The sequence below is a fragment of the Rhopilema esculentum genome, chromosome 10 (assembly GCF_057945365.1).
Source record: "Rhopilema esculentum isolate cy_ngs chromosome 10, ASM5794536v1, whole genome shotgun sequence".
Taxonomy (NCBI): Eukaryota; Metazoa; Cnidaria; class Scyphozoa; order Rhizostomeae; family Rhizostomatidae; genus Rhopilema; species Rhopilema esculentum.
In genome coordinates this window covers 3,585,637-3,597,739 of record NC_142824.1, presented here as the reverse complement: position 1 = coordinate 3,597,739, position 12,103 = coordinate 3,585,637, and the positions used below count along the sequence as shown (strand labels likewise).

Sequence of the window (12,103 nt, the reverse complement as noted above, 5' to 3'; positions counted from 1 at the left end):
ATGGAATTATGCAAGCATAAACAATTATGCCAAAGAAGAGTAAAACATTTCAAATAATTGGAAGAAGATGGCTCCAAGAAATATTCTGGAATGTATTTTCAGTTAAACTTAAGGGTGTGGTCGCAAAATTTTTCTGCTCTCTACGCTCGCAAAGAAGCCTTTTTGGATATCTTACTCCTGGGCTTGTGATAACTATCAAATGCGTAGCCTTTTCCACTGTCAACAAGATATTTCCATAATTTCAGCAAAGCAGGGCAAGATGCTTGACAATTACGTTGTCGTCAATCTTTTTAAAAGAAGGTTTACACGATAAAGATACTGTAAAGGGGTGTTCTTGAAATATGACGGCAATCATTTTTATAGTCATCAGCACTTTAATTTTTCTAAGATTATCGGCACATCGTGGTTTAGTTTCTATCGTCACCCAAAAGTACCAGATCACAAGGGAAATTCTTACCGATAATTATCAAATTGACCCCCCTGTATATTAAAAATTCACGTGACCAACAAACATCCCCTCCCCCCAGGTATTGATGGCACAAAACAAGCTTGTTGTAAATATCAAATCTTGAAATGGGATGGCGCAAGTATGTGGCTCTGCGGAGGAAAGCATGAAATGATGTCATCACTGTATAGCGGAAGGTGGCAGAGTTGGCCTAAGAAAAACGCATAGTCGAAGCAAATGTCAGATTATGATAGTGACGATCTATCTGCCTGTGAGACAACACGTTTGATAGACCCAGGAATGGCAGTATCTAATATCTCGGACTCTGAACCGGAATATTGTTTAACTGTGGAAGAAGATTTCCATTATCGACGTCAAGGTGTTCCACAGTTACTAGAACAGGTAGGTGAATCATTTTAGCGACTAACCATTGTTGTGGCAGTCGGCCGAGAATTTTAAGTATGATAAGAAAGAAAAGGGACAGTTTTCTTTGTTCTCAGATTGCAAATAGTTGTAAATTCGCTACATAGCTTAATTAGCACTTTTTATTCTGTAACGTAAGGTAGGAACTCCAATTGTATTTGATCGCTATTTGCTCTATATGTTATAAAAAGTGTTTATGAGCTTTAGTCCAGCCATAGATTAATGTGTTTGCATACCATGCTAGATGGCTGCATACAAACAGATAAAGTATAACTTACATCCATGAAAACGTACCTTAAATGTTCAAGCCAAGAAACATTTAATGCCAAGAAAAATATAAATACTGGGGATTATGTACACTTACGTTCAAAACGTATGGGAACAAACTTCGAAATTTCCAAGAAATTTTATGTAACAAATTTGGAAAGTCTTTTTAAAAATATTTTTCGTTATAAAAGTACGGCAGCTATTTCCATGAAATTTTTGCAGGATATAGTTTATGTTTCGAAGTCTTCTATGTATGCCAAACAATTAAAAAAACATCAGCCATAAATTTCTATAGGCCTTGAGACCTAAACATGGGAATTCTTAAAAATCACAAACTGAGTTATGAGAAGCCCTCGCAAACCATTTTTTAACCATGGTTGAATTTGAATGGTCACACAAAGGAAATTCTTGTAAAAATTACATTGTTGTATTTTTGAGCGAGTTTCAAATATTAAATAATACAGTGGTTTAAACATGTTTTGGTCATGGCCTAACAGCCATTGAAAGACCATGGCTCTAACAAGGTTTTGTTTGGTATCATGCAGAATGCTGCTATGGTCTGGCAATGGGAAAACAGGCCTAGAAAAAATTTGATATTGAGCGATGATTAAGCCATAGTTCAATCATGAACAGTCAGCTGGTTAAGCTATGGTCTAACCATTGATAAATGTGGTATCTGAATTTCATAAAAAGAAATTGAAAGTTTCAAAGTGCTTTAAAAGACCAAAATTTTTATAATTGCTAAAAAGAAAATTTTGAAAAAGTGAAATTTTGAATTTTGGACATGGTTTAGCCATGATTGGGCAATGAGTCCCATGTAAGTTGACAGTTCTACCATGGTTAACCATGGGCATTTCATTGCCCAACCATGGCTGACCATGGTTGAAGAACATGGTTGAACCATGGCATGTCCTGAAATGAAAAGCACTCGGTCGAGCGAGAGCACCTCCACACTCGCCTCAGAAAATTTACAGGCTTGATTGTTAGAGGGTCTAGCTGATCATTACATAACTTCTCTGGTTGATTTGTGAATTTGCAAACTAACTTGATATTAATATTTAGCCAATATCTTCCTTTTATCTCTTTAAAACAATAATATATTTATTCATACTCTTTGTTGAAATCGTAAAGTTTTCATAGGCTTTGCAAATTCCAAGTAATGTTCAGATCACATATGCCATTTTCCACCTGCCTCACTTCTGTGTTGATTGCGCACATTTAAGGAAATATGATTGAAAGACAAAAATAATATTGGAGCTTGATCAAGCACCTAACTGAATGGAGGAGCTTGATTAACCAAGTACCTAACTTTTGCTCATTTCAGTGCCTGAACCATGGTGTCACCATTCTCAACCATTGTTAAGCAATGGTTTTTCATAGAATTTGTTTGATTACTTTCAAATCCTTTTTTAGGATGATTTGATACCTCCAAGGCAAGAAGATGGAACAAGAAATCGTCATAGAAGATTCAGAGATAATGAACAAGATGGTGATGAAGGTAGCAGTGTAAGAAAAGTAGAAAATCGAGAGGCACACAATGAAAACAACAGAGATGAAAGGGGAGATGGACGGCCATTAGATGAAGATGTAGAGGAATTACATTATGGTGCAAAGAGTGTTCTTATGCTCATCACTCCAGTCTCTGTTTGCCTTCTTGTGGTTGTTGCAACAATATCATCTGTTACTTACTATACAACAAATTATGAGCGGACATACTTGTGAGTTTTTCATTGCTCTGTTGATTCTCATGTCTTCCAGTTATAAAACCTGGTCTTTTCATTTTTCCTAGATTTAAATTTCTCTCTGTTTCCCATTTTCTTTGCCTAATAACATTTTCATATCATTTTATTTTAAATTGTGGCACCTGAAATAGGGGAGAGACTTTTTTATGCAGGATTTGTAAAATAAATTTCAATTTTCAGAATCTACACACCATTTAGAGAAGAAAACACCAGCAGTTCAGGAGAGCGTGCTGGATTTGCCCTTCTGAATGCATTGATTGTCATTGGTGTTGTCTTGGTGATGACAATATTTCTTGTCATTCTTTACAAATTCAGGTGTTACAAGGTGATCTTTTTTGTTTCTTTGTATTTGATTTCCAAGCAATTGGTGTTAATTTTTCTAATGTAATCAAATCAACTCCAAAACTTGGAAGTGCCCAAACATGACAATGTGCATTGTAGGTCTAGGATTTTATTTTTGTTAGAGCTAATGATAACTGAGGGCTTGCCATTTTATTTATTTTTATTGATCTTTGATTTGTTTGAATCATGATTCATGCCTCAAATTCTGATATTTGCAATCAAATAATTGCAAGAAGTAACAAAATTTTGAAATTTGAAATTTCAACAACAAAAGCCTAACATTTGAAATAAATGGGAGAAGAAAGAAATTTAGGATTCATACATGATATGTTTTGAAATGTATTACATTTGGTCTTACCCCAAATGGTGCTCAATTGAGTGTGAGTGCCTAAAGGGCACCTTACATTTGCTACGGAAAGTGATTTATTAAGTCCCTGAAAATGCCACAAAGCAAAATAATCTTTTGAAATAATGTTGATCAAACTTTAAGCATCTCCTCAAATGATGAAATTTTAAGTATAAGATTACAAAGTTGTACAGTTAAGAGTTATAATTATTCCTGTGACTGGATTCAACCTAAGATATTTTTTACTATATGTCAGGTCTTTTCATTTGACATGAGCCATAAGTTTAAGCGTTTTTAAAAAATGTAACTTGTGCTGAAAATGTTAAACTAGCGCTGGGCCACTCGTCTGGACTATTTCTTAAGAAAATACCTGATATATGTTATCAATTGATTTGTTGCTTTTTTACAGATAATCAACGGATGGCTGATCATGTCATCTTTGATGCTGCTCTTTATTTTCAATTATGTTTATTTCCAGTAAGTACTAATACTGCACTCTGGTCTAATAATGCTATAAATGTAGTTCAATTTTGCTTCTCTATTAGTTTCAAATCTAATGTCTACTTAATATATTGAATAAAATTGAGTCACCTATCAAAGCAATCTGTAAGCAATTTGATATACACTTAATGAGCAAAAGTATTGCACAGGTTTGACAAGTCAGTAATGACAACCGCGTTGTCAACAACAAAGCGATCAAAATTCAAACCACTTTTGTGAAACCATTAGGCATCTTTTTATGGCTAAAAACCCATCAAAACAAACTTCAAACCATTGACAACACTTTTGATTTAAAAATTGAAAAAATTTACTTTTAAAAAATTAAAAATTTTAACTTTTTATTGGACAGTCAGATTTGAAACCTTTGTGAGACTTGCTAAAACTTTATCAAAAAGTTTAGTAACATGTTCTGTTAATCGTGTCATGATAAGTTCAGAAAAACATTTGCAAGATCGCATTTAGGTGTTGAAGTACCAAGTTGATCATTAATGGCCTTGTATTTGGTGGAAAGTGGCATATTTTAAGCCATTTTATTATGTTCACTCTTTTACAGCTATTGAGGCACTTTAGTGAACCTGTTTCTTACGGGAATTTTGGTACTTACTTTCATTTAATGAGTGGACGCAATGTTGTTTTATGCAATTTTTGGCATTATTTGTTCCCATTAAAAATCGCAATCGGTTGGAAAAGATGGACTTTACGATTTGTGGCACATTTTATTGATTGAATTTTGCTGCAACATATCATGAAGCAGCCGCTGCAATTAGGCCCATTGCGACTCCAAAAATTTCTGACCAAAACATTTAGCAGGTTCTCCAACAAAAGTGAGGAAAATGAGCAGTTCTAGACACCCAAGCATTGAATAAGTACCCCTGAGTTCATTGTAATAAGGTATAGCAAATTAGTGCAGAGATGAACTTTTTTATTGCAAATGTTTCACAGGTACTTAAATCATCATGGCTCAATTTTTGTGTTTTTGCGACATGCTGATATTGTTTAGAAATAGGCAAAAATTAAGAATATTCTTGCATTTACTATTTTCACCATCAAACCTTTGATAAATGTTCCAACATATTCCAGTTAAAAATTCATCTTGTAACTTTTACGAAACTTGCTATGGCCACTTGAATTTTGGTTTGCTAAAGTTTTTTGCTGTAGTGCAGCCATTTCTGTTTCAGCCTGTGCAATACTTTTACTCACTAAGTGTATATTAACAATGGATAATAGCACATTTTTAAGTTATTGTTGTGTAAATAGTCTTCTTTTTGTTTTCCAAGAGAGCTACTCAAACTGTATAACATTGCAATGGATTACATGACAATGGCTCTTTTCATTTGGAACTTTGGAGTTGTTGGCATGATATGCATTCACTGGAAAGGGCCTTTAAGGCTACAGCAGATGTACCTGATTTTGATTAGTGCATTATTGGTATGGTTGCAAAAATTCAGTTTCTTGCTTTTCTATGGTGATGTTCTGTCTGATTATGCTTTTCGCAAGATTTGCTTGGTTCATATTAAGATTTGAATGAATAAACTTATATGGCTGCAATGCTGATTACCAGGCAAACAAGAACAAGAGGCACAATCAGTGGATAGATACTTATAGCACAAATGAATTATGCCCTAATGATAAAATTGCTGAACTTTTACTGGGGCGTGTTACATACACATATCTATCAATATTCTATGTCCAGAGATGAAAACAATCCTGGAGTCTAGAAGGACTGAGTCATTGGCCAGGAAAATATAGAATTAGATTGATTCTTAGCCACTGCAATGGTTTGCCCCCTAAAGACCTTACATTTCTGTAGTTTAAAGAATCTTGCTTTTTATTTAGGCACTGGTTTTCATAAAGTATTTGCCAGAGTGGACACTTTGGTTTATTCTTGGTGCAATTTCTCTCTACGGTGAGTTCTCTGCCTTAAAGGGATTTTTATGCCCTATTTTTCTCTTTTGTTATGCTACTTTCTATTTTCTGTTGTAGTTATTTTCTGTAGATACAAGAAGTATCTAATGAAAATCAGACAGATAAAACAGAATGAAAATCAACAATATGATTTTCTTTTTAGATTTATTTGCTGTTATCTGTCCACACGGCCCACTCAACATGCTTGTGAACCTTGCTCAAGAGCGAAATGAGCCACTGTTTCCTGCATTGATTTACTCATGTAAGTATTTGTCTTTTTATTTAGTCCTGGATTTGTCCTGTATACCTATGATTCCATCAGAATTAAGAAATTACAGCCGTTCCTTACTTAATGTATACATATCAGTCTTCTTAATGCATTTTAAGTTCAAAGTTTTCCATCATGGCAAAAATTGGTTATTTGTTAATTTTAAGTCTTATTGTTGTTGAATGTAAACTTGTGTAGCTTTATTATTATGAGGTTTTTTCGCTGAGCTTTGAGCGTTGCATTGGAAGGTTTCTTTGGAAAGAATTTTCAAAGATAGTCATCTCTGACCACATAAGAAATCTAAATTTACTAGACAATCTTGAAATTGTGAATTATCAGGGTTTTATTTGGAAGGATTTTATTTGGAAGGATTAGGAAGAATTTTATTTTGAATTAGAGGGGCTGTTTTCAATATTTTTTACTAGACTGATGCTTGAGCCTTGAGGGGGAATCTACATTCTCTTTTGGGGTTTGAAAATCAAAGCAAAGATTATGTTGCACCCCAAATAATGCAGATCCACTAGATATAGGTAAACATGCAGAATAAACTCAGGATGGGACTCAAATACTGTAATGTATTAAGGATTTGAAACTAACGGGCAGGTTTTTCAAAGGAATCAATATTTTAGAAATTTTTGAAATAGAATTTCTGTATCTGGTTCCTTAGCTCATAGGCAAAGATTTTTAATTTTCTTGGGGTAGCACAAAATTCGAAATAAAAATCCTTTTAAGAAGGTGGTTTTAATCATTCAAATGTAGTATTGATAATCCATTTCTATCTTGGTATATAACCATATCAGAAAGTGCTATTGATACAGAATGGTGACTTCCAGAAGCAATTTTATTTACAGTTTCTTCAATGGGAAATATATATCCTGCTATTTTGATGTTCCCCTAAATTCTTTTTGGCTATAAAAAGCTGTAACCCACGTATTTGGTGCTTTTGTGTCTGCTTGAAGCATTTGAAGACCCCCAAGCTTGATTTTGAGTAACATGCCCTTATTAAATATTGTTTTAACTTTAAATTTACATGTCGTACAAGATATTCTCCAACTTGAAATGACTTATCTTGAGGTTACAAAATTAATTTCTCAATCAATATTGAAAATTGAAGGGATTTGCTGTGTGTGAATCCTTTTGGCGAATCGTCAATACCTACTAACTCTGTCACACCCTGCTGCCCTGCAACCTTTCACGAACTCAAAATAGTGATCAAAATGTTGAAAATATGTTTAAATAATGTTTAGAAAAGACAGCGTCGTTACAATTGATTCACAAAATAGCCAGTAATCATGAACATTTCAATACGTGTATATTAATATTTATTCTCTGCTTAACAGATCTGTGGATTTGCTAGTATTTCCTTGTTTAATTCTTTGTTTTATTGCTACGCCTTGCACTATGTGACGTAGTAAGCTTTTTGCATTTTATTTATACTTTCAAGAAGCCTTCAATTTTTTTATCTAAAGGCAGTCTTTTCCTTCATTAAATCTCTTATATTCCTTGATGCAAAATTCAATATTTACTTCCATAGATTATGTTGAAGACAGAGAGAATATTTAAAACTATTTAGGGGAAAATCAATTTTTTTAAAAATTAACAGATTTCTTCCAGTGTCTGCAATAAATTTGTAAATAAATATCTAATGTGCGTATAATGTTGCGGGTAAAATATGATACGAGTTAACTATCTCGCTGTTCAGTGAAACAACACTCAGGCTAGGCTTTCATTATCACCATAGAAAACTCACTATTAGTTTATAGATCTCTCCTGAGATGTGAAGAGATCAAGACGACTCATATAAAGGGTTGTATGAGCCCCCGATGACAAAGGGGGACTGGTGGTCAAGCTCCTTACCTTTTCGCAAAACATGAGCTTTTCTGCAAAGGTTTTGTTATGAGGTTGTGAGTATTTAACTTCCCCTTTGCTCCCCTACTTTCCAACTTTTGATGACACCAGGTTTAATCTCATTTCATTTAGGAACTGCAAGTATTGTTAGTGTTTGTAAAGAAGGTTTCTGAAGTGTCATGAATTTATGAATCTTGCACTCTTTTTCAGCTACTATGATGTGGATTGTAGGAATGGCTGACAGAGATGTTGAAAGGGACGCGAATGTAAATGGAGGCAATGAATTGCATGGGAACGCCGCAAGGGCGCTTAATGGTGACGGAGAAGCTGCTCATCGACCACGACCTGAATACCAACCACAAGATGAAGAAGAAAGTATGGCAATACTTGTTCTCTTTGCATTGCGCTTACCCAGAGCTCATGATGTTGCTTTGCTACCCCAACTATTTCCCAATACTATGAATATTTCCAACGCGTGGGTGAGAGGCCGTGCACACGGGGAGGAGGCAGTCGGATAGTTGCTTATTTTTGTTTACGTAGATGTGTCGCAACCCATGGAGACTAACCCATGGGATCCCGAATTTGATCTCTTGTTGTCCTAGCATGATATCTCACAGGGGCGGACACTTGATCAAATATTGTTTTAATAAGATAACGTCACATTTCCCATTGTTTTAGAACAAAAGACCATTTTTCTTTTCAGTATTGGGCGGTCGCCCCCCCCCCCCCCCTCCCAAGTGTCCGCCACTGATACCTCACCAAGATACCCTAGCAGACATCCCTCAGTTCAATTTTGAAGTAGTCTTTTTCTTTCTCAAATGTGATGTCGTACTTTGAAGCTCTTCTCTCTTGATTATTGGCGTAATTTGCTGCCAATTATTGTCAAGTAACTAAACTTTTTCATTATTAGAGTTTTTAATTCAATAGAAAATGGTATCGCAAGTTGTTTTTTTTTCGAATTGACATCTAATGTGTGTGCTCTCTAATTTTAATTTTTTAGGAGGAGTAAAACTTGGACTTGGCGATTTCATTTTCTACAGTGTGCTCGTGGGAAAAGCATCATCATACGGAGACTGGAATACGACAATTGCTTGCTTCGTTGCAATTTTGATCGTAAGTACCACTTTGATAAAAGATATTAAAGCTTTCTAGTCTCTTTTCAAGAATTCTGTCTTCTCAAACGAGGGTAATATGTAGCAATGGTACCTATGTGTGTGGGAGTCCACATTGATAGCATTGTTTATCTACAAGGATAAACTTTTTACTTAGCCAAATAATATTCCATCGATAATAATTTCTTCTATTTGCTCAAAATGTTAATCGGCTAATTTTGGGAAGAAATTGAAACCCAATTCCTCTTATTTAAATTGGCAAGCCAGATGGAATAATAGGACTGTAGTGAAGTAGATAGATCGATCACGAGAATTTTTGTTTTCCTTCACTCAATATGTTCAAAAATGTTATTAGCTTCAGGAATTTGAAGGCATCAAAATAATAGAAATAGAACGTTTAATTTTTGTTAATTGTTGTTTCGTTGAATTTTTATTGTACCTTATAATTTCCTTTACTTTTCAGAGAGCATGTTCCGCCTAACCTGATAAAAGAAGGTCCCTTTTTGCATACATTCCAACTACCATTAAATACAATTAAATACCATAAAAACCAACAATCAATCACGTTACATTCATATATCCTAACACTGCACTTTTTTTACACAGGGCCTATGTTTGACACTCTTGTTGTTGGCGATCTACAGAAAAGCGCTACCTGCCCTTCCGATATCAATCACATTTGGTCTCATCTTTTATTTTGCTACCAGAACCATAGTCAAACCATTCACGGATACCCTGGCTAGTGAACAAATTTTCTTATAGTTAGCGTACTATACTTTGTTTCTTCTGTGACTGTATAAATTGACTTTTCCTAATTTAAAGTATGTTTACGTTGTCTTCACGAGTATAAAATTGATATGCTATTGTCTCCTCTATTCTGATGGATGGCTCAATCTGACGAGCTTTGATCCTTTGATATCGAAAAACAATGTTGAAATACTTTTTGCTCCTCCATGCATAGCAAATTCTGTGACATTTGAGTTTTAAGACCTGTCACTTGCAATTTAATTGTCGTCAGTTATAAAAATATTTCTTGTATAGTCAGATTGGTGTTAGTTTTTTAATTTGCCAACAAATTACAACAATAAAGCGAAATTTCTAAAATTTCTCGACACATTTGACCCTGCGTCAACTTTATCGAGTTCTAGATAATAGGCCTGTAAATCAATATGGAATGAACTTTCATGTTTTGATCTCCTTCGCAGTCAGCACTCTTGACGTTATAAATCTTTCGGACGTTTTCCACACACCCTAGTAATTTGCTACTCACTTCCCACCTGCGTAGTCCGATCTCGTTTCAGCGTCTTTTATACTGTAGCCATACTTAGAGAAGTAATGATTTTTCTTTATAATAAACATATGTTAATATCTCAAAAAATTATGTAGATACCACTTTAAATTGTCTTTTTCCTGATGTCCTCCGCCTGCAGAACTGAAGTTTTAAGATAATTGGAAATAGGAAATATATTGTAATTTTGGGACAGGGCTATGTTTAGTAGCCAAAAACCTTTTTTTAGATACACTCTTTTCTTTTTATAAGAACCTGTAAATTTAATCTCAGGCTGACTGTTTTTAATTTTTTCCGAAATCTGAGGCTGGATTGTTCTTGTTCTCCAATTGATAGGGTGTAAACAGTGCGATTGCTAGCCTTTTCGCTCTAGGTAGGTGTTAGTAGCTCAGCCTTGGCTTGTTCTTAATTTGTTCTTAACTTTTGACCAATTTCGAGGCTCATGTTCTTATAAATTGTTCTTATAAAAAGAACACAACAGTATAGTCGACCACAACAGTAAGAAGTTGCAATTCAAAGGTTTTCGAGTGTTTTATGACTTTGTCTCGTTTTGAGGGGAATTAGTTTTCATTTCCAAAATATAGCTGGATAAATTTATCAACCTATTGTGGAAATCTGTCGTCATATAATCGTCGTTTGGAAAGTTGCAAATATTGTCCTTTCACTGCTATTTCCTTAGTTCTTTAAAAGTTTTAAAACAGATAGCAACCTTGTAGGCTTGGAAAAGCAATTTATATAGAAAAGTGTTAACTTTAAAAGTGCTGTTGAAAGCCACTAAAAAGCGGCATCTAGGTTCGTATATTTTGAGGTATTCCTGCATAAGTCTAGCTCTAGCTGGTCTAGCTGCGAAAAGAACTGAGATGTTATCAAGGTTTTTTGTTGTCAGAGTATTGTTTTTTTAAAAATAAACTTTCCAGTACATTAGAAAGACGCACGTTTTATGAAATTTAAGGCGGTGGCTCGGTAGATTAAGACAGACAGATTCCTTGACTAAAATAAGTATGAGCTCTAGGAATTAAATATTGCATTACTTTCAAGCAGAGTTACATCTTTTCGGCTGTACCGTATTTTCGGCGCAAAAACATGACGTCATGACAAATAAATCTTCACAATTTTTTAGTTTTGACCACATAACCTAAAAGATCAACATGAAATTTCTCTAATGTGAATTTAGTCTAGTCTAAAAGTCTAAATCAGTTTAGTCTAAAAGTGCTAATTGACTTTGGCTCGTGGTTTTGGCCCTGGTGATTTAGAATTAAGGCAATAAAAATGAAGTGATTTAATGTAGAAAGAGCCTTTACTTATGTGGCCATATCAAAGGTAATTTTAGATACATTTAATTGTTTTCGCACAGTCCTGACGTAATTCATGTTGCTCTTTAATGTCATGTGGTCCCAATTCGAAGATCATAAAGATCTGATTTTATGACGTCATCAGCTTGCCAGTCTGTTGCCTATTACCACGCATTTTTGATCAGCACACACCAGGAAAGTGTTTGGATAAAATGTGCAAGAATAAATTTTTGACAGTTAAGTCTATCCGGCCAAAAGTAGATTAAACATCAACAAAGGTGCGTTCACCTTGAAAAGAATTGTCCCTAAATCATAAGGTGGAAA

At 34.6% G+C, this 12,103-nt stretch overlaps 1 protein-coding gene across 1 annotated transcript; it reads left to right on the top strand.

The window, feature by feature from the left end:
* Positions 1–605: 605 nt before the first annotated feature.
* LOC135688955 (presenilin-2) lies at positions 606–10,598 on the top strand. Its single transcript, XM_065206029.2, has 10 exons — positions 606–847; positions 2,549–2,853; positions 3,058–3,202; positions 3,975–4,042; positions 5,344–5,494; positions 5,903–5,972; positions 6,135–6,233; positions 8,298–8,462; positions 9,088–9,200; positions 9,806–10,598. Exons 1-10 carry the CDS (start codon positions 683–685, stop codon positions 9,959–9,961), a joined length of 1,437 nt encoding a protein of 478 aa, XP_065062101.1. The 5' UTR covers positions 606–682; the 3' UTR covers positions 9,962–10,598.
* Positions 10,599–12,103: the final 1,505 nt, after the last annotated feature.

Coding starts and splice junctions, on each gene's coding strand:
- LOC135688955 (XM_065206029.2), top strand. CDS start 683: ATGTCAGATTATGATAGTGACGATCTATCTGCCTGTGAGACAACACGT. Junction 5,495..5,902: donor TTTTGATTAGTGCATTATTG/GTATGGTTGCAA, acceptor CTTTTTATTTAG/GCACTGGTTTTCATAAAGTA. Junction 5,973..6,134: donor TGGTGCAATTTCTCTCTACG/GTGAGTTCTCTG, acceptor TTTTCTTTTTAG/ATTTATTTGCTGTTATCTGT.